The sequence below is a fragment of the Bombina bombina genome, chromosome 8, assembly GCF_027579735.1.
Source record: "Bombina bombina isolate aBomBom1 chromosome 8, aBomBom1.pri, whole genome shotgun sequence".
NCBI lineage: Eukaryota > Metazoa > Chordata > Amphibia > Anura > Bombinatoridae > Bombina > Bombina bombina.
Genome location: NC_069506.1, coordinates 217,604,415 through 217,627,592, shown reverse-complemented (window position 1 = coordinate 217,627,592; position 23,178 = coordinate 217,604,415). Strand labels below are relative to the sequence as shown.

Below are 23,178 nucleotides of genomic sequence, written 5' to 3'. Positions count from 1 at the left end.
TCCTCTGGTTCAGAGGATTCTGTTTCAGAGGTTGATACTGATAAATCTTCATATTTATTCAAAATGGAATTTATTCGTTCTTTACTTAAAGAAGTCTTAATTGCATTAGAAATAGAGGATTCTGGTCCTCTTGATACTAAATCCAAACGTTTAAATAAGGTTTTTAAATCTCCTGTAGTTATTCCAGAAGTTTTTCCTGTCCCTGACGCTATTTCTGAAGTAATTTCCAGGGAATGGAATAATTTGAGTAATTCATTTACTCCTTCTTAACGTTTTAAGCAATTATATCCTGTGCCATCTGACAGATTAGAGTTTTGGGACAAAATCCCTAAAGTTGATGGGGCTATTTCTACTCTTTCTAAACGTACTACTATTCCTACGGCAGATAGTACTTCCTTTAAGGATCCTTTAGATAGGAAGATTGAATCCTTTCTAAGAAAAGCTTACTTATGTTCAGGTAATCTTCTTAGACCTGCTATATCTTTAGCGGATGTTGCTGCAGCTTCAACTTTTTGGTTAGAAGCTTTAGCGCAACAAGTAACAGATCATAATTCTCATAGCATTGTTAATCTTCTTCAACATGCTAATAACTTTATTTGTGATGCCATCTTTGATATCATTAGAGTTGATGTCAGGTATATGTCTCAAGCTCTTTTAGCTAGAAGAGCTTTATGGCTTAAAACTTGGAATGCTGATATGTCTTCTAAGTCAACTTTGCTTTCCCTTTCTTTCCAGAGTAATAAATTATTTGGTTCTCAGTTGGATTCTATTATCTCAACTGTTACTGGAGGGAAAGGAACTTTTTTACCACAGGATAAAAAATCTAAAGGTAAATTTAGGTCTAATAATCGTTTTCGTTCCTTTCGTCACAATAAGGAACAAAAGCCTGATCCTTCATCCACAGGAGCAGTATCAGTTTGGAAACCATCTCCAGTTTTGAATAAATCCAAGCCTTTTAGAAAACCAAAGCCAGCTCCCAAGTCCACATGAAGGTGCGGCCCTCATTCCAGCTCAGCTGGTAGGGGGCAGATTACGATTTTTCAAAGAAATTTGGATCAATTCAATTCACAATCTTTGGATTCAGAACATTGTTTCAGAAGGGTACAGAATTGGCTTCAAAATAAGGCCTCCTGCAAAGAGATTTTTTCTTTCCCGTGTCCCAGTAAATCCAGCGAAGGCTCAAGCATTTCTGAAATGTGTTTCAGATCTAGAGTTGGCTGCAGTAATTATGCCAGTTCCAGTTCTGGAACAGGGACTGGGGTTTTATTCAAATCTCTTCATTGTACCAAAGAAGGAGAATTCCTTCAGACCAGTTCTGGATCTAAAAATATTGAATCGTTATGTAAGGATACCAACATTCAAAATGGTAACTATAAGGACTATTCTGCCTTTTGTTCAGCAAGGGCATTATATGTCCACAATAGATTTACAGGATGCATATCTGCATATTCCGATTCATCCAGATCACTATCAGTTTCTGAGATTCTCTTTCCTAGACAAGCATTACCAATTTGTGGCTTTGCCGTTTGGCCTAGCAACAGCTCCAAGGATTTTTACAAAGGTTCTCGGTGCCCTTCTGTCTGTAATCAGAGAACAGGGTATTGTGGTATTTCCTTATTTGGACGATATCTTGGTACTTGCTCAGTCTTCACATTTAGCAGAATCTCATACGAATCGACTCGTATTGTTTCTTCGAGATCATGGTTGGAGGATCAATTTGCCGAAAAGTTCATTGATTCCTCAGACAAGGGTAACCTTTTTAGGTTTCCAGATAGATTCAGTGTCCATGACTTTGTCTTTGACAGACAAGAGACGTCTAAAATTGGTTTCAGCTTGTCGAAACCTTCAGTCTCAATCATTCCCTTCGGTAGCCTTATGCATGGAAATTCTAGGTCTTATGACTGCTGCATCGGACGCGATCCCCTTTGCTCGTTTTCACATGCAACCTCTTCAGCTCTGTATGCTGAACCAGTGGTGCAGGGATTTCACAAAGATATATCAATTGATATCTTTAAAACCGTTTGTACAACACTCTCTGACGTGGTGGACAGATCACCAACGTTTAGTTCAGGGGGCTTCTTTTGTTCTTCCAACCTGGACTGTGATTTCAACAGATGCAAGTCTGACAGGTTGGGGAGCAGTTTGGGGGTCTCTGACAGCACAAGGGGTTTGGGAATCTCAGGAGGTGAGATTACCAATCAATATTTTGGAACTCCGTGCAATTTTCAGAGCTCTTCAGTCCATGGCCTCTTCTAAAGAGAGAATCGTTCATTTGTTTTCAGACAGACAATGTCACAACTGTGGCATATATCAATCATCAAGGAGGGACTCACAGTCCTCTGGCTATGAAAGAAGTATCTCAAATTCTGGTTTGGTCGGAATCCAGCTCCTAATTTCTGCGGTTCATATCCCAGGTATAGACCATTGGGAAGCGGATTATCTCAGCCGCCAAACGTTACATCTGGGTGAATGGTCTCTTCACCCAGAGGTATTTCTTCAGATTGTTCAAATGTGGGGACTTCCAGAAATAGATCTGATGGCTTCTCATCTAAACAAGAAACTTCCCAGGTATCTGTCCAGATCCAGGGATCCTCAGGCGGAAGCAGTGGATGCATTGTCACTTCCTTGGAAGTATCATCCTGCCTATATCTTTCCGCCTCTAGTTCTTCTTCCAAGAGTAATCTCCAAGATTCTGAAGGAATGCTCGTTTGTTCTGCTGGTGGCTCCAGCATGGCCTCACAGGTTTTGGTATGCAGATCTTGTCCGGATGGCCTCTTGCCAACCGTGGACTCTTCCGTTAAGACCAGACCTTCTATCGCAAGGTCCTTTTTTCCATCAGGATCTCAAATCCTTAAATTTGAAGGAATGGAGATTGAACGCTTGATTCTCAGTCATAGAGGTTTCTCTGACTCTGTAATTAATACTATGTTACAGGCTCGTAAATCTGTATCTAGGAAGATATATTATCGAGTCTGGAAGACTTACATTTCTTGGTGTCTTTCTCATCATTTTTCCTGGCATTCTTTTAGAATTCCGAGAATTTTACAGTTTCTTCAGGATGGTTTGGATAAGGGTTTTTCTTCAAGTTCCTTGAAAGGACAAATCTCTGCTCTTTCTGTTCTTTTTCACAGAAAGATTGCTAATCTTCCTGATATTCATTGTTTTGTACAAGCTTTGGTTCGTATAAAACCTGTCATTAAGTCTATTTCTCCTCCTTGGAGTTTGAATTTGGTTCTGGGGGCACTTCAAGCTTCTCCGTTTGAACCTATGCATTCAATGGACATTAAATTACTTTCTTGGAAAGTTTTGTTTCTTTTGGCCATCTCTTCTGCTAGAAGAGTTTCTGAATTATCTGCTCTTTCTTGTGAGTCTCCTTTTCTGATTTTTCATCAGGATAAGGCGGTGTTGCGAACTTCTTTTAAATTTTTACCTAAGGTTGTGAATTCTAACAACATTAGTAGAGAAATTGTGGTTCCTTCATTGTGTCCTAATCCTAAGAATTCTAAAGAGAGATCATTGCATTCTTTGGATGTAGTTAGAGCTTTGAAATATTATGTTGAAGCTACTAAGAATTTCCGAAAGACTTCTAGTCTATTTGTTATCTTTTCCGGTTCTAGGAAAGGTCAGAAGGCCTCTGCCATTTCTTTGGCATCTTGGTTAAAATCTTTAATTCATCATGCTTATGTCGAGTCGGGTAAAACTCCGCCTCAAAGGATTACAGCTCATTCTACTAGGTCAGTTTCTACTTCCTGGGCGTTTAGGAATGAAGCTTCAGTTGATCAGATTTGCAAAGCAGCAACTTGGTCTTCTTTGCATACTTTTACTAAATTCTACCATTTTGATGTGTTTTCTTCTTCTGAAGCAGTTTTTGGTAGAAAAGTACTTCAGGCAGCGGTTTCAGTTTGATTCTTCTGCTTATAATTTCAGTTTTTTTCATTATAAGATTGAAACTTTATTTTGGGTGTGGATTATTTTCAGCGGAATTGGCTGTCTTTATTTTATCCCTCCCTCTCTAGTGACTCTTGCGTGGAAGATCCACATCTTGGGTAGTCATTATCCCATACGTCACTAGCTCATGGACTCTTGCTAATTACATGAAAGAAAACATAATTTATGTAAGAACTTACCTGATAAATTCATTTCTTTCATATTAGCAAGAGTCCATGAGGCCCACCCTTTTTTTGTGGTGGTTATGATTTTTTTGTATAAAGCACAATTATTCCAATTCCTTATTTTTTATGCTTTCGCACTTTTTTTCTTATCACCCCACTTCTTGGCTATTCGTTAAACTGATTTGTGGGTGTGGTGAGGGGTGTATTTATAGGCATTTTGAGGTTTGGGAAACTTTGCCCTTCCTGGTAGGAATGTATATCCCATACGTCACTAGCTCATGGACTCTTGCTAATATGAAAGAAATGAATTTATCAGGTAAGTTCTTACATAAATTATGTTTTACAACAGATTTTGCTAATATTTTCATTTCACTTATGATCATTTGATATACATCAAATATTTGAAATTACAATTAACCCTATAGCTTTCTTCTAGCGCACATATACACTATTTAATATTCTTTTAACACATGTGAAAACACAAGAAGAAACCAAAAGAATGCTGATCTTTATAGGGGCATGGATAGAGAATAATCTAGGGAAAGAACTGCAAGTGATGCCAATTAAATGTATTGTTTGTTAGATATACAGGTGAGTCTCGCAACGTGCCCATCAGCAGGGAAACTCCTTCAGAATCCTCAACCCAAACAGTCAGCCCCTTCCCAATAGCACTTTCTCGTGAGTCTACACAGGGGAAACAAAGGTTGCCAATGGCAGAGGATCGTACCTCCAGGGAAGTGTGGTCAAAGACTGTGAGTGAAGAAAGACCAGTGCTATCCCCTGTACAGAGTGTCGCTACCCCCATAACGGATGATAAAATGGAGCACCCACAGTCTCCCAATAATAAGAAAGAGGTAGGTATAATGGTTTAACACGTCGGCTTTTAAATTGCACTTTCTGGTTCTGTAACAACCAAAAGCTTCTAATATTTAAAAAGCAATTCTAGCATGCAATTTGAAACAACTTTCCACTTTATTTCTACCATCCAATTTTACTTCTGTTATCTAATTTGCTTCATTCTTTTGGTACCTTTTGTTGAAGAAACTGCAATGCACATAAGTGAGTTAATAAAATAAGGCATTTATGTGCAGCCACTAATCGGCAGCTCATGAACCTACCTAGGTATGCTTTTCAACAACTGTAATGGGAGAAAATAGTGCTATGCGCTGACGAATAGGTAAGCTGTATTATCTATCTCAAACAACTAAAAAAGGTATTGATACAAGGGGTGAGAAAATATAGCGCTAAAAAGAGCTTAAACCGATACGATAGAGTGGTCAATGTAAAATAAATTCATAAAATCAGTTGCGCTTATAGTTTCTTAACTGTGAGTGGTATTAAAAATAATTAATTTATTACTGATAACATATATAAAATATAAAAATCTCTTGGTAGTCTCAAATACAAATAATCAATAGTATCTTATTTTGGCCAACCCTTAGGATAGAATATAACTATCGTTAAAATATAAACTTATGCAAGAATTATCAGCGTACTATGCCAGTAGCCTTTCAAAAGTCAGTTCCTCTTCATACCAAAAGCTGGGAGTGCAGCACCAAGTTATTCGTTACTAGATGCTATTGCACTGAACGCAGGTTTTTTTGCCCACAAGATCCCTTTGGACAGGCATCTGGGGACTCCTGTGCTGACACTTCTGTACCACAGGCAGGCTTTTTTTTCTCCAACATAGGTGTGTCCGGTCCACGGCGTCATCCTTACTTGTGGGATATTCTCTTCCCCAACAGGAAATGGCAAAGAGCCCAGCAAAGCTGGTCACATGATCCCTCCTAGGCTCCGCCTTCCCCAGTCATTCTCTTTGCCGTTGCACAGGCAACATCTCCACGGAGATGGCTCAGAGTTTTTTGGTGTTTAAATGTAGTTTTTATTCTTCAATCAAGAGTTTGTTATTTTAAAATAGTGCTGGTATGTACTATTTAATCTGAAACAGAAAAGAGATGAAGATTTCTGTTTGTAAGAGGAAAATGATTTTAGCAACCGTTACTAAAATCGATGGCTGTTTCCACACAGGACTGTTGAGAGGAATTAACTTCAGTTGGGGGAAACAGTGAGCAGACTTTTGCTGCTTGAGGTATGACACATTTCTAACAAGACTTGGTAATGCTGGAAGCTGTCATTTTCCCTATGGGATCCGGTAAGCCATTTTTATTACATAAGAATAAAGGGCTTCACAAGGGCTTTAAAGACTGGTAGACATTTTTCTGGGCTAAAACGATTGATTTATAAGCATTTTTAATAGTTTATGGCTTTGAGGAGTTATTTTATTCTTGGGAATTATGTTAAAGAAACGGCAGGCACTGTATTGGACACCTTTTTCACTGGGGGGCCTTCTCTAATCATAGGCAGAGCCTCATTTTCGCGCCACTAATGCGCAGTTGTTTTTGGGAAGCAAGGCATGCAGATGCATGTGTGAGGAGCTCAGATACATAGAAAAAGCTTACTGAAGGCGTCATTTGGTATCGTATTCCCCTCTGGGCTTGGTTGGGTCTCAGCAAAGCAGATACCAGGGACTGTATAGGGGTTAAATATAAAAAAAGCTTTCAAATTTGGTGTGCAATACTTTTAAGGCTTTATGACACTGTGGTGAAATTTTGGTGAATTTTGAACAATTCCTTCATACTTTTTCACATATTCAGTAATAAAGTGTGTTCAGTTTAAAATTTAAAGTGACAGTAACGGTTTTATTTTAAAACGTTTTTTGTACTTTGTTATCAAGTTTATGCCTGTTTAACATGTCTGAACTATCAGATAGACTATGTTCTGTATGTGAGGAAGCCAAGGTTCCTTCTCATTTAAATAGATGTGATGTATGTGACAAACAATTTAGAGAAAATGATGCCCAAGATGATTCCTCAAGTGAGGGGAGTAAGCATGGTACTGCATCATCCCCTCCTTCGTCTACGCCAGTCTTGCCCACACAGGAGGCCCCTAGTACATCTAGTGCGCCAATACTCCTTACTATGCAACAATTAACGGCTGTAATGGATAATTCTATCAAAAACATTTTATCCAAAATGCCCACTTATCAGCGAAAGCGCGACTGCTCTGTTTTAGAAAATACTGAAGAGCATGAGGACGCTGATGATAATGGTTCTGACATGCCCCTACACCAGTCTGAGGGGGCCAGGGAGGTTTTGTCCGAGGGAGAAATTTCAGATTCAGGGAAAATTTCTCAACAAGCTGAACCTGATGTGATTACATTCAAATTTAAATTGGAACATCTCCGCGCTCTGCTTAAGGAGGTGTTGTCTACTCTGGATGATTGTGACAATTTGGTCATTCCAGAGAAATTATGTAAGATGGACAAGTTCCTAGAGGTCCCGGGGCCCCCCGAAGCTTTTCCTATACCCAAGCGGGTGGCGGACATTGTAAACAAAGAATGGGAAAGGCCCGGCATACCTTTTGTCCCTCCCCCTATATTTAAGAAATTATTTCCTATGGTCGACCCCAGAAAGGACTTATGGCAGACAGTCCCCAAGGTCGAGGGGGCGGTTTCTACTCTAAACAAACGCACTACTATCCCTATAGAAGATAGTTGTGCTTTCAAAGATCCTATGGATAAAAAATTAGAGGGTTTGCTTAAAAAGATGTTTGTTCAGCAAGGTTACCTTCTACAACCAATTTCATGCATTGTTCCTGTCACTACAGCAGCGTGTTTCTGGTTCGATGAACTAGAAAAGTCGCTCGATAAAGATTCTTCTTATGAGGAGATTATGGACAGAGTTCACGTTCTTAAATTGGCTAACTCTTTTACTTTAGACGCCACTTTGCAATTAGCTAGATTAGCGGCGAAAAATTCAGGGTTTGCTATTGTGGCGCGCAGAGCGCTTTGGCTAAAGTCTTGGTCAGCGGATGCGTCCTCCAAGAACAAATTGCTTAACATACCTTTCAAGGGGAAAACGCTGTTTGGCCCTGACTTGAAAGAGATTATTTCAGATATCACTGGGGGTAAGGGCCACGCCCTTCCTCAGGATAGGTCTTTTAAGGCTAAAAATAAACCAAATTTTCGTCCCTTTCGCAGAAACGGACCAGCCTCAAGTTCTACATCCTCTAAGCAAGAGGGTAATACTTCTCAAACCAAGCCAGCCTGGAGGCCAATGCAAGGCTGGAACAAAGGTAAGCAGGCCAAGAAACCTGCCACTGCTACCAAGACAGCATGAGATGTTGGCCCCCGATCCGGGACCGGATCTGGTGGGGGGCAGACTTTCTCTCTTCGCTCAGGCTTGGGCAAGAGATGTTCTGGATCCTTGGGCGCTAGAAATAGTCTCCCAAGGTTATCTTCTGGAATTCAAGGAGCTACCCCCAAGGGGAAGGTTCCACAGGTCTCAATTGTCTTCAGACCACATAAAAAGACAGGCATTCTTACATTGTGTAGAAGACCTGTTAAAAATGGGAGTGATTCATCCTGTTCCATTAGGAGAACAAGGGATGGGATTCTACTCCAATCTGTTCATAGTTCCCAAAAAAGAGGGAACATTCAGACCAATCTTAGATCTCAAGATCCTAAACATATTTCTCAAGGTTCCATCGTTCAAAATGGAAACCATTCGGACAATTCTTCCTACCATCCAGGAAGGTCAATTCATGACCACGGTGGATTTAAAGGATGCGTATCTACATATTCCTATCCACAAGGAACATCATCGGTTCCTAAGGTTCGCCTTTCTGGACAAGCATTACCAGTTTGTGCACTTCCATTCGGATTAGCCACTGCTCCAAGAATTTTCACAAAGGTACTAGGGTCCCTTCTAGCGGTGCTAAGACCAAGGGGCATTGCAGTAGTACCTTACTTGGACGACATACTGATTCAAGCGTCGTCTCTGCCACAAGCAAAGGCTCATACGGACATTGTCCTGGCCTTTCTCAGATCTCACGGGTGGAAAGTGAACGTAGAAAAAAGTTCTCTATCCCCGTCAACAAGAGTTCCCTTCTTGGGAACATTAATAGACTCCGTAGAAATGAGGATTTTTCTGACAGAGGCCAGAAAATCAAAACTTCTAAGCTCTTGTCAAGTACTTCATTCTGTTCTTCTTCCTTCCATAGCGCAGTGCATGGAAGTAATAGGTTTGATGGTCGCGGCAATGGACATAGTTCCTTTTGCGCAAATTCATCTAAGACCATTACAACTGTGCATGCTCAGTCAGTGGAATGGGGATTATACAGACTTGTCTCCGACGATACAAGTAGATCAGAGAACCAGAGATTCACTCCGTTGGTGGCTGACCCTGGACAACCTGTCACAAGGGATGAGCTTCCGCAGACCAGAGTGGGTCATTGTCACGACCGACGCCAGTCTGGTGGGCTGGGGCGAGGTCTGGGAACCCCTGAAAGCTCAGGGTCTTTGGTCTCGGGAAGAATCTCTTCTCCCGATAAATATTCTGGAACTGAGAGCGATATTCAATGCTCTCAAGGCTTGGCCTCAGCTAGCAAAGGCCAAATTCATAAGGTTTCAATCAGACAACATGACGACTGTTGCGTATATCAACCATCAGGGGGGAACAAGGAGTTCCCTGGCGATGGAAGAAGTGACCAAGATAATTCAATGGGCGGAGACTCACTCCTGCCACTTGTCTGCAATCCACATCCCAGGAGTGGAAAATTGGGAAGCGGATTTTCTGAGTCGTCAGACATTTCATCCGGGGGAGTGGGAACTCCATCCGGAAATCTTTGCCCAAATAATTCAATTGTGGGGCATTCCAGACATGGATCTGATGGCGTCTCGTCAGAACTTCAAGGTTCCTTGCTACGGGTCCAGATCCAGGGATCCCAAGGCGACTCTAGTGGATGCACTAGTAGCACCTTGGAGCTTCAACCTAGCTTATGTGTTCCCACCGTTTCCTCTCATTCCCAGGCTGGTAGCCAGGATCAAACAGGAGAGGGTATCGGTGATCTTGATAGCTCCTGCGTGGCCACGCAGGACTTGGTATGCAGATCTGGTGAATATGTCATCGGCTCCACCATGGAAGCTACCTTTGAGACAGGACCTTCTTGTTCAAGGTCCGTTCGAACATCCGAATCTGGCCTCACTCCAACTGACTGCTTGGAGATTGAACGCTTGATTTTAGCAAAGCGAGGGTTCTCAGATTCTGTCATTGATACTCTTGTTCAGGCTAGAAAGCCTGTAACTAGAAAAATCTACCATAAAATATGGAAAAAATATATCTGTTGGTGTGAATCTAAAGGATTCCCATGGAACAAGATAAAAATTCCTAAGATTCTATCCTTTCTTCAAGAGGGTTTGGAGAAAGGATTATCTGCAAGTTCTTTGAAGGGACAGATTTCTGCTTTATCTGTTTTACTTCACAAAAAGCTGGCGGCTGTGCCAGATGTCCAAGCTTTTGTTCAGGCTCTGGTTAGAATCAAGCCTGTTTACAAACCTTTGACTCCTCCTTGGAGTCTCAATTTAGTTCTTTCAGTTCTTCAGGGGGTTCCGTTTGAACCCCTATATTCCGTTGATATCAAGTTATTATCTTGGAAAGTTTTGTTTTTGGTTGCAATTTCTTCTGCTAGAAGAGTTTCAGAGTTATCTGCTCTGCAGTGTTCTCCTCCTTATCTGGTGTTCCATGCAGATAAGGTGGTTTTGCGTACTAAACCTGGTTTTCTTCCGAAAGTTGTTTCTAACAAAAATATTAACCAGGAGATAGTCGTGCCTTCTTTGTGTCCGAATCCAGTTTCAAAGAAGGAACGTTTGTTACACAATTTGGATGTAGTTCGTGCTCTAAAATTCTATTTAGAGGCTACAAAGGATTTCAGACAAACTTCTTCCTTGTTTGTTGTTTATTCTGGTAAAAGGAGAGGTCAAAAAGCAACTTCTACCTCTCTCTCTTTTTGGCTTAAAAGCATCATCCGATTGGCTTATGAGACTGCCGGACGGCAGCCTCCTGAAAGAATCACAGCTCACTCCACTAGGGCCGTGGCTTCCACATGGGCCTTCAAGAACGAGGCTTCTGTTGAGCAGATATGTAAGGCAGCAACTTGGTCTTCACTGCACACTTTTTCCAAATTTTACAAATTTGATACTTTTGCTTCTTCTGAGGCTATTTTTGGGAGAAAGGTTTTGCAAACCGTGGTGCCTTCCATCTAGGTGACCTGATTTGCTCCCTCCCATCATCCGTGTCCTAAAGCTTTGGTATTGGTTCCCACAAGTAAGGATGACGCCGTGGACCGGACACACCTATGTTGGAGAAAACAGAATTTATGCTTACCTGATAAATTACTTTCTCCAACGGTGTGTCCGGTCCACGGCCCGCCCTGGTTTTTTAATCAGGTCTGATGAATTATTTTCTCTAACTACAGTCACCACGGTATCATATGATTTCTCCTATGCAAATATTCCTCCTTTACGTCGGTCGAATGACTGGGGAAGGCGGAGCCTAGGAGGGATCATGTGACCAGCTTTGCTGGGCTCTTTGCCATTTCCTGTTGGGGAAGAGAATATCCCACAAGTAAGGATGACGCCGTGGACCGGACACACCGTTGGAGAAAGTAATTTATCAAGTAAGCATAAATTCTGTTTTTTTGGCTTCAAGTATCACAGGACCTGTATTTCTTACAGTCTTGCAACGGGCATGATCAAACTTTATTCTAGAACTGCAACTAAGGATTATTTTCATTTGGGTTTTTTTTTCGATTAATCGACTAATCGGGTTAAAAAAAGACACATTTTTTCCCTGTATTTGAAAGGAAAAAAAAACACATACTGAGTGTTACAAATATTCTTCAGACTAAAATCTTACATTAACACAACTGTCTGGCCAATTTTTAAGCAGCAGAACACATTTTTATAATTGAGCAAAACAAAACCACAAATTGTTTGAAAAGAGGTATAAATTGAAAGAGGTAGATTAATCACTGTTTATAACATTCTGTTATTCACTCTTTCAGAAACTTTTCATTGAAATGAAAAAATGTCAGCATGCTCCTGGCTGAGGTTGGCTCTCTTTTTGTTGCTATTTTGCCTAAAGCAGAGAAGAGGCGCTCAGATTGTGTTGAGGTGCCTGAGATGCATAAGTAGGGTTTTGTCAATTTCACCAAGGTGGGATATTTAGCTCTCCACAAATGCAAAGTGTTTTCTTCCTTGGCATGGGGCCTCTCAATAAAGTAAGCCTGGGCTTAATTCTAAAATAAAAATATTTTTAAATTATATATGCAATGGTAAATAACCAGCTATAAGGTTAGGGAAAAATATCTAGTCCACTCTTAAAATAACAAATATATACTTATAGATGTTGAATCTTGTACAAATCACATTTTATTATAAAAAAAAATGTAAAAGTCAAAAGTGCTATAAGGACTATGGGGTCGATTTATCAACCCGTCAAGCTACTAATTCCGTGCGAGCCTTCAGGCTCGCCGGAGTCGGGAGTTGAGAAGCAGCGGTCACAAGACCCCTGCTCCTTAACTTTTCTGCCATCTCTGAGCCGGCGAGCAGCAATCATCATCGGATACGATCGGGATGATTGACACCCCTGCTGTCTGCAATTATCGATGTGCGATGGACATGATCCGTTAGTGGATCATGTCCGCCCCCAAAATAATAAATCGGCCCCTATATATCAGTAACAGTACAAAGTCTTACACATTTTTCTATACAGTACATATAATCCGCAATAGCATGTAATCCACTAATTGTGCAAACAGATAATAGTGCACATCAATTCAAATAAATCCCATCAATCTAGGGCCAAGTATAAATAAAAAGCTTGGCACTATATCATGCAAAGCATGGTCACAATCGCCTGATTTTAAAATAAACCATCCAAACAATGGCTCCTCCTATTTCTTGGTTGCACATAAGCCAGGAGTAGTTGTAAACTTAAAAAGAAACTTATACTGTCCTGAGAGAGTGAAAAGGTAGATGCCCTTTAGGCTAAGGACATAACCATAATACACAATGCCATGTGCAGGAGTTCATCGGAGTGAAGCAGCTGGTGCCGTGTGCAAACCAACCAATCGCAGACCAACTAATCGATTATGAGATTCGTTGACAACTATTTTCATAATCGATTAGTTGTTGCAGCTCTACTTTATTCTTTACTCATTTTGGGGGGGGCTCTTATCAAATAGTAGCAAATATGCATCATAGGGTTCCTGTATTGTACCAGAGCTCTTGTACAGCAGATGTTCCTGCAAGTAGACTCCAGAAGAGTCTGTGATCCAGTTCTATAAATTAGAACCAATCTTAATACCACACACTTGTGAAAGGGTTTCAGTCAAAGCAGAGACAGATCCTTGCCATTCAAACCCCAATTTCACTGCCATTCAGAGTTGTGGAGAATAGGGCAACCTATCTTTATTCTGCTGTTGATCCATACCCCCTTCCTTAATTATACTCATATCCTCCCACTGCACTTTGTCTGTTATCTTTGCTTACCCTAGTAAAATTCACTAATGGGATATGGGAAGAAATCCAAAACCCCATCCCATTTCTTTCCTATTGCATGGAGAGTCTACAAATCATTCCAATTACTAGTGGGATATTCACTCCTGGCCAGCAGGACAAGGCAAAGAGCACCCCAGCAGAACTGTTAAGTGTCACTTCCCTTACCAATAAGCCAGTTATTCTCTTTGCCTTGATCACTGGAGGATAGAGAAGAAGGTGTCTGAAGATTTTAATCCTTTAATGGGTACTTTTCCCTGCATGCAAGGATTGGGGCTATGCTGTGTACATGTCAATCTCTTTAGTAAGAGTAATGGTGGCTTTTAGCAGTTAGAAGGCGGCGAGGTTGTCCTTGCTTTATTTCTAACATTTATGCTACCCCTTTGATGGAAAACCAGAGTTGGTTACTCTGTTTTTTCTTTTTTCTACTGGTCCCTGACAGATGTTAGTGAATCAGTCACACCTAAGAAGCTGCTCCTGTCCTGCAGCCGGATCCACAGGTAAGTGCTATTGCCTTCTAGGTCTTGGGGGGCAGCACTCTAGAGGTTAATCGTCTGTGGATCGTCTTATGGGACAATTTTTATTCCTGTGTATAAGGAATTTATATTAATTTTTATTGGGCAGCATTTCAAAGCAGGTACTTCAAAGTTAACTTAATTTTTATTGGGAGCATAAGGGTTAATTTTTGCCCTATAGTTTGTGAGGCTGACTTGGGCTGGGCTCTTCAGGGGAATTTGTTTTTGTGGATCTACAGATTGTTTCTCCAACATAGGTGTGTCCGGTCCACGGCGTCATCCTTACTTGTGGGATATTCTCCTCCCCAACAGGAAATGGCAAAGAGCCCAGCAAAGCTGGTCACATGATCCCTCCTAGGCTCCGCCTTCCCCAGTCATTCTCTTTGCCGTTGTACAGGGAGTGCAGAATTATTAGGCAAGTTGTATTTTTGAGGATTAATTTTAATATTGAACAACAACCATGTTCTCAATGAACCCAAAAAACCTATTAATATCAAAGCTGAATATTTTTGGAAGTAGTTTTTAGTTTGATTTTAGTTTTAGCTATTTTAGGGGGATATCTATGTGTGCAGGTGACTATTACTGTGCATAATTATTAGGCAACTTAACAAAAAACAAATATATACCCATTTCAATTATTTATTTTTACCAGTGAAACCAATATAACATCTCAACATTCACAAATATACATTTCTGACATTCAAAAACAAAACAAAATTAAATCAGTGACCAATATGGCCACCTTTCTTTGCAAGGACAATCAAAAGCCTGCCATCCATGGATTCTGTCAGTGTTTTTATCTGTTCACCATCAACATTGCGTGCAGCAGCAACCACAGCCTCCCAGACACTGTTCAGAGAGGTGTACTGTTTTCCCTCCTTGTAAATCTCACATTTGATGATGGACCACAGGTTCTCAATGGGGTTCAGATCAGGTGAACAAGGAGGCCATGTCATTAGATTTTCTTCTTTTATACCCTTTCTTGCCAGCCACGCTGTGGAGTACTTGGACGCGTGTTATGGAGCATTGTCCTGCATGAAAATCATGTTTTTCTTGAAGGATGCAGACTTCTTCCTGTACCACTGCTTGAAGAAGGTGTCTTCCAGAAACTGGCAGTAGGACTGGGAGTTGAGCTTGACTCCATCCTCAACCCGAAAAGGCCCCACAAGCTCATCTTTGATGATACCAGCCCAAACCAGTACTCCACCTCCACCTTGCTGGCGTCTGAGTCGGACTGGAGCTCTCTGCCCTTTACCAATCCAGCCACGGGCCCATCCATCTGGCCCATCAAGACTCACTCTCATTTCATCAGTCCATAAAACCTTAGAAAAATCAGTCTTGAGATATTTCTTGGCCCAGTCTTGACGTTTCAGCTTGTGTGTCTTGTTCAGTGGTGGTCGTCTTTCAGCCTTTCTTACCTTGGCCATGTCTCTGAGTATTGCACACCTTGTGCTTTTGGGCACTCCAGTGATGTTGCAGCTCTGAAATATGGCCAAACTGGTGGCAAGTGGCATCTTGGCAGCTGCACGCTTGACTTTTCTCAGTTCATGGGCAGTTATTTTGCGCCTTGGTTTTTCCACACGCTTCTTGCGACCCTGTTGACTATTTTGAATGAAACGCTTGATTGTTCAATGATCACGCTTCAGAAGCTTTGCAATTTTAAGAGTGCTGCATCCCTCTGCAAGATATCTCACTATTTTTGACTTTTCTGAGCCTGTCAAGTCCTTCTTTTGACCCATTTTGCCAAAGGAAAGGAAGTTGCCTAATAATTATGCACACCTGATATAGGGTGTTGATGTCATTAGACCACACCCCCTTCTCATTACAGAGATGCACATCACCTAATATGCTTAATTGGTAGTAGGCTTTCGAGCCTATACAGCTTGGAGTAAGACAACATGCATAAAGAGGATGATGTGGTCAAAATACTCATTTGCCTAATAATTCTGCACTCCCTGTACAGGCAACATCTCCACGGAGATGGCTTAGAGTTTTTTAGTGTTTAACTGTAGTTTTTATTATTCAATCAAGAGTTTGTTATTTTAAAATAGTGCTGGTATGTACTATTTACTCTGAAACAGAAAAGAGATGAAGATTTCTGTTTGTAAGAGGAAAATGATTTTAGCAACCGTTACTAAAATCGATGGCTGTTTCCACACAGGACTGTTGAGAGGAATTAACTTCAGTTGGGGGAACAGTGAGCAGACTTTTGCTGCTTGAGGTATGACACATTCTAACAAGACGATGTAATGCTGGAAGCTGTCATTTTCCCTATGGGATCCGGTAAGCCATTTTTATTACAGAAAGAAAAAAGGGCTTCACAAGGGCTTTTTAAGACTGTAGACATTTTCTGGGCTAAATCGATTTATATATAAACATATTTTATACTCCATAGCCTTGAGGAATTATTTTAATCTTGGGAATTATGTAAAATAACCGGCAGGCACTGTATTGGACACCTTATTCTCTAGGGGCTTTCCCTAATCATAGGCAGAGTCTCATTTTCGCGCCTCTATTGCGCACTTGTTTTTGAGAAGCATGACATGCAGATGCATGTGTGAGGAGCTCTGATACATAGAAAAGACTTTCTGAAGGCGTCATTTGGTATCGTATTCCCCTTTGGGCTTGGTTGGGTCTCAGCAAAGCAGATACCAGGGACTGTAAAGGGGTTAAATATAAAAACGGCTCCGGTTCCGTTATTTTAAGGGTTAAAGCTTCCAAATTTGGTGTGCAATACTTTTAAGGCTTTAAGACACTGTGGTGAAATTTTGGTGAATTTTGAACAATTCCTTCATACTTTTTCGCAATTGCAGTAATAAAGTGTGTTCAGTTTAAAATTTAAAGTGACAGTAACGGTTTATCTTAAAACGTTTTTTGTACTTTGTTATCAAGTTTTTGCCTGTTTAACATGTCTGAACTACCAGATAGACTGTGTTCTGAATGTGGGGAAGCCAAGGTTCCTTCTCATTTAAATAGATGTGATTTATGTGACACAAAATTTAGAGAAAATGATGCCCAAGATGATTCCTCAAGTGAGGGGAGTAAGCATGGTACTGCATCATCCCCTCCTTCGTCTACACCAGTCTTGCCCACACAGGAGGCCCCTAGTACATCTAGCGCGCCAATACTCCTTACTATGCAACAATTAACGGCTGTAATGGATAATTCTATCAAAAACATTTTAGCCAAAATGCCCACTTATCAGCGAAAGCGCGACTGCTCTGTTTTAGAAAATACTGAAGAGCATGAGGACGCTGATGATATTGGTTCTGAAGGGCCCCTACACCAGTCTGAAGGGGCCAGGGAGGTTTTGTCTGAGGGAGAAATTTCAGATTCAGGGAAAATTTCTCAACAAGCTGAACCTGATGTGATTACATTTAAATTTAAATTGGAACATCTCCGCGCTCTGTTTAAGGAGGTGTTATCTACTCTGGATGATTGTGAGAATTTGGTCATTCCAGAGAAACTATGTAAAATGGACAAGTTCCTAGAGGTCCCGGGGCCCCCCGAAGCTTTTCCTATACCCAAGCGGGTGGTGGACATTGTAAATAAAGAATGGGAAAGGCCCGGTATACCTTTCGTCCCTCCCCCCATATTTAAAAAATTGTTTCCTATGGTCGACCCCAGAAAGGACTTATGGCAGACAGTCCCCAAGGTCGAGGGGGGCGGTTTCTACTCTAAACAAACGCACCACTATACCCATAGAAGATAGTTGTGCTTTCAAAGATCCTATGGATAAAAAATTAGAAGGTTTGCTTAAAAAGATGTTTGTTCAGCAAGGTTACCTTCTACAACCAATTTCATGCATTGTTCCTGTCACTACAGCAGCGTGTTTCTGGTTCGATGAGCTAGAAAAGGCGCTCAATAATAATTCTTCTTCTTATGAGGAGATTATGGACAGAATTCATGCTCTCAAATTGGCTAATTCTTTCACCCTAGACGCCACTTTGCAATTGGCTAGGTTAGCGGCGAAAAATTCTGGTTTTGCTATTGTGGCGCGCAGAGCGCTTTGGTTAAAATCTTGGTCAGCGGATGCGTCTTCCAAGAACAAATTGCTTAACATTCCTTTCAAGGGGAAAACGCTGTTTGGCCCTGACTTGAAAGAGATTATCTCTGATATCACTGGGGGCAAGGGCCACGCCCTTCCTCAGGATAGGTCTTTCAAGGCCAAAAATAAACCTAATTTTCGTCCCTTTCGCAGAAACGGACCAGCCCCAAGTGCTACGTCCTCTAAGCAAGAGGGTAATACTTCTCAAGCCAAGCCAGCCTGGAGACCAATGCAAGGCTGGAACAAAGGAAAGCAGGCCAAGAAACCTGCCACTGCTACCAAGACAGCATGAGATGTTGGCCCCCCGATCCGGGACCGGATCTGGTGGGGGGGCAGACTCTCTCTCTTCGCTCAGGCTTGGGCAAGAGATGTTCTGGATCCTTGGGCGCTAGAAATAGTCTCCCAAGGTTATCTTCTGGAATTCAAGGGGCTTCCCCCAAGGGGGAGGTTCCACAGGTCACAATTGTCTTCAGACCACATAAAAAAAAAACAGGCATTCTTACATTGTGTAGAAGACCTGTTAAAAATGGGAGTGATTCATCCTGTTCCATTAGGAGAACAAGGGATGGGGTTCTACTCCAATCTGTTCGTAGTTCCCAAAAAAGAGGGAACATTCAGACCAATCTTACAGGAAGGTCAATTCATGACCACGGTGGATTTAAAGGATGCGTATCTACATATTCCTATCCACAAGGAACATCATCGGTTCCTAAGGTTCGCATTCCTGGACAAGCATTACCAGTTTGTGGCACTTCCGTTCGGATTAGCCACTGCTCCAAGGATTTTCACAAAGGTACTAGGGTCCCTTCTAGCGGTGCTAAGACCAAGGGGCATTGCAGTAGTACCTTACTTGGACGACATTCTGATTCAAGCGTCGTCCCTTCCTCAAGCAAAGGCTCACACGGACATTGTCCTGGCCTTTCTCAGATCTCACGGGTGGAAAGTGAACGTAGAAAAAAGTTCTCTATCTCCGTCAACAAGGGTTCCCTTCTTGGGAACAATAATAGACTCCTTAGAAATGAGGATTTTTCTGACAGAGGCCAGAAAATCAAAACTTCTAAACTCTTGTCAAATACTTCATTCTGTTCCTCTTCCTTCCATAGCACAGTGCATGCAAGTAATAGGTTTGATGGTAGCGGCAATGGACATAGTTCCTTTTGCGCGAATTCATCTAAGACCATTACAACTGTGCATGCTCAGTCAGTGGAATGGGGACTATACAGACTTGTCTCCGACGATACAAGTAGATCAGAGGACCAGAGATTCACTCCGTTGGTGGCTGTCCCTGGACAACCTGTCACAGGGGATGAGCTTCCACAGACCAGAGTGGGTCATTGTCACGACCGACGCCAGTCTGGTGGGATGGGGCGCGGTCTGGGGACCCCTGAAAGCTCAGGGTCTTTGGTCTCGGGAAGAATCTCTTCTCCCGATAAATATTCTGGAACTGAGAGCAATATTCAATGCTCTCAAGGCTTGGCCTCAGCTAGCAAAGGCCAAGTTCATACGGTTTCAATCAGACAACATGACGACTGTTGCGTACATCAACCATCAGGGGGGAACAAGGAGTTCCCTGGCGATGGAAGAAGTGACCAAAATCATTCAATGGGCGGAGACTCACTCCTGCCACTTGTCTGCAATCCACATCCCAGGAGTGGAAAATTGGGAAGCGGATTTTCTGAGTCGTCAGACATTTCATCCGGGGGAGTGGGAACTCCATCCGGAAATCTTTGCCCAAATTACTCAATTGTGGGGCATTCCAGACATGGATCTGATGGCCTCTCGTCAGAACTTCAAGGTTCCTTGCTACGGGTCCAGATCCAGGGATCCCAAGGCGACTCTAGTAGATGCACTAGTAGCACCTTGGACCTTCAAACTAGCTTATGTATTCCCGCCGTTTCCTCTCATCCCCAGGCTGGTAGCCAGGATCAATCAGGAGAGGGCATCAGTGATCTTGATAGCTCCTGCGTGGCCACGCAGGACTTGGTATGCAGACCTGGTGAATATGTCATCGGCTCCACCATGGAAGCTACCTTTGAGACGAGACCTTCTTGTTCAAGGTCCGTTCGAACATCCGAATCTGGTCTCACTCCAACTGACTGCTTGGAGATTGAACGCTTGATCTTATCAAAGCGAGGGTTCTCAGATTCTGTCATTGATACTCTTGTTCAGGCCAGAAAGCCTGTAACTAGAAAAATTTACCACAAAATATGGAAAAAATATATCTGTTGGTGTGAATCTAAAGGATTCCCTTGGGACAAGGTAAAAATTCCTAAGATTCTATCCTTTCTTCAAGAAGGTTTGGAGAAAGGATTATCTGCAAGTTCCTTGAAGGGGACAGATTTCTGCCTTGTCTGTGTTACTTCACAAAAAGCTGGCAGCTGTGCCAGATGTTCAAGCCTTTGTTCAGGCTCTGGTTAGAATCAAGCCTGTTTACAAACCTTTGACTCCTCCTTGGAGTCTCAATTTAGTTCTTTCAGTTCTTCAGGGGGTTCCGTTTGAACCCTTACATTTCGTTGATATTAAGTTATTATCTTGGAAAGTTTTGTTTTTGGTTGCAATTTCTTCTGCTAGAAGAGTTTCAGAATTATCTGCTCTGCAGTGTTCTCCTCCTTATCTGGTGTTCCATGCAGATAAGGTGGTTTTACGTACTAAACCTGGTTTTCTTCCGAAAGTTGTTTCTAACAAAAACATTAACCAGGAGATAGTCGTGCCTTCTTTGTGTCCGAATCCAGTTTCAAAGAAGGAACGTTTGTTGCACAATTTGGATGTTGTTCGTGCTCTAAAATTCTATTTAGATGCTACAAAGGATTTTAGACAAACATCTTCCTTGTTTGTTGTTTATTCTGGTAAAAGGAGAGGTCAAAAAGCAACTTCTACCTCTCTCTCTTTTTGGATTAAAAGCATCATCAGATTGGCTTATGAGACTGCCAGACGGCAGCCTCCTGAAAGAATCACAGCTCATTCCACTAGGGCTGTGGCTTCCACATGGGCCTTCAAGAACGAGGCTTCTGTTGATCAGATATGTAAGGCAGCGACTTGGTCTTCACTGCACACTTTTACTAAATTTTACAAGTTTGATACTTTTGCTTCTTCTGAGGCTATTTTTGGGACAAAGGTTTTGCAAGCCGTGGTGCCTTCCATCTAGGTGACCTGATTTGCTCCCTCCCTTCATCCGTGTCCTAAAGCTTTGGTATTGGTTCCCACAAGTAAGGATGATGCCGTGGACCGGACACACCTATGTTGGAGAAAACAGAATTTATGTTTACCTGATAAATTACTTTCTCCAACGGTGTGTCCGGTCCACGGCCCGCCCTGGTTTTTTAATCAGGTCTGATAATTTATTTTCTTTAACTACAGTCACCACGGTATCATATGGTTTCTCCTATGCAAATATTCCTCCTTTACGTCGGTCGAATGACTGGGGAAGGCGGAGCCTAGGAGGGATCATGTGACCAGCTTTGCTGGGCTCTTTGCCATTTCCTGTTGGGGAGGAGAATATCCCACAAGTAAGGATGACGCCGTGGACCGGACACACCGTTGGAGAAAGTAATTTATCAGGTAAACATAAATTCTGTTTTTATTTAAACCAATCAGATCACAGAGACTATACATACAAGGGTATTGTATTTATTTGTTGCACATTACATTTCCCATGGATAAGACAGATTTCCTTAGCGCTGAAAAGTCGCACGCTTTGAATACTGTGGTGCACTTGTTTTTCTCTTGTGTTCACGTGACCCTTCGCTCTTCCGCATTTGTTTTCATAGTGGCTTGAAGAGCGGAGCGACATGCTGCTTAGGAGCTTTTTTTAGAGTACTATATACAGCATCGTTTACGGTGGTAGACGGATCGTATTGTCTTTAATCTCCGGTTACTAGTGGGAGCTCCTGGTCCCGGTTGGTGAGTTACCTCAGTCAGTCTGAGGATATAGAGGTAGTATTTGTCTTTTTCTGTGGCAAAGTATCTGTGGGGACATACTGTCCTATTACTGCATATTAGCAATTTCTGTGGGAATTAACTCTTACTGCTATGGACCCAGAGTAAAATATAACTGCTAATTTTGTAAAATGTTTACTTTGGAGGTTCAGATAGTGCCTCCTGTGCAGTTTTGTTCCACATGCTTGAAAAAGACTTTACATTTTAAAGATAAGATTTCTCTCACTGAGTCTGTCTCTCAGGATAATGTTGTCCATGCCATGCCTCCACTTTCTCCTCAAACGTCCCATTCTGTTTCACATGAAGTGCCCTGCAGTTCCTCTCAACCTCCTCATTGGGTTTTATTTATAAGGGAATTTTGCTGCACAGATGACATCTGCTGTTTCGGCAGCTTTATCAGCCTTACCTGTCGCTGGTAAGAGAGAGAGAAAAAACAAATATTTCTATTAATAAGGGTTCTGACTCTAAGGCTGCGCTAGTCAGTCTTTCTAAGTTATCTGATGAAGATGATACCTCAGTGGTGTCTGAGGGGGAGTTGTCAGATTCTGATGCTGTAGTGACCAATTCTGCAGATTCTGAGGAGATTAATTTCAGATTTGTTAGAACACCTCCGGGTCCTATTGAAGTAGGTTCATGCTACTTTGGAAGAATCTGGCGCTTCCGTCGCTGAGAATCCAAAGTCTAGTAAACTTAACAGGGTATATGATGTACCTTCATCTGTGGAAGTGTTTCCTGTCCCAGACTGTATGGCAGATATCATAGCTCAGGAATGGGAAAAACCAGGGATTCCTTTTTCCCTTTCTCCTGTTTTTGAAAATGTTTCCTGTTGCTGACTCTATACGTGACTCGTGGCTTACAGTGCCCAAGGTAGAGGGAGCTATCTCTACTCTAGCTAAGAGAACTACTATTCTTATTGAGGATAGTTGTTCTTTCAAGGATCCTATTGATAAGAAGCTTGAGGCTTACTTAAAAAGATATGTACATTCATCAGGAATTACAGTGGCAGCCTGTTGCTAGTATTGCTACAGTCGTAGGGGCAGCATCTTATTGGTGCGATGACTTATCTGATCTACTAATATCAGAGGAGACTATTATAGAGGAGATCCAAGACAGGATCAAGGCCCTCAAGATGGCCAATACCTTTATTTGTGATGCCAACATACAAGTTCT

General features: G+C 41.8%; 1 protein-coding gene across 6 annotated transcripts in view; it reads left to right on the top strand.

Annotated features, from left to right (window-relative positions):
• The window catches only part of CIC (capicua transcriptional repressor), a 368,710-nt gene that overhangs the window by 322,768 nt on the left and 22,764 nt on the right, over positions 1-23,178 (top strand). For all 6 annotated transcript variants that reach the window (XM_053690941.1, XM_053690940.1, XM_053690944.1 and 3 more), the window contains one exon: positions 4,696-4,966. In XM_053690941.1, coding sequence (XP_053546916.1) covers positions 4,696-4,966 — 271 coding nt within the window. The remainder of the gene's footprint in view (positions 1-4,695; positions 4,967-23,178) is intronic.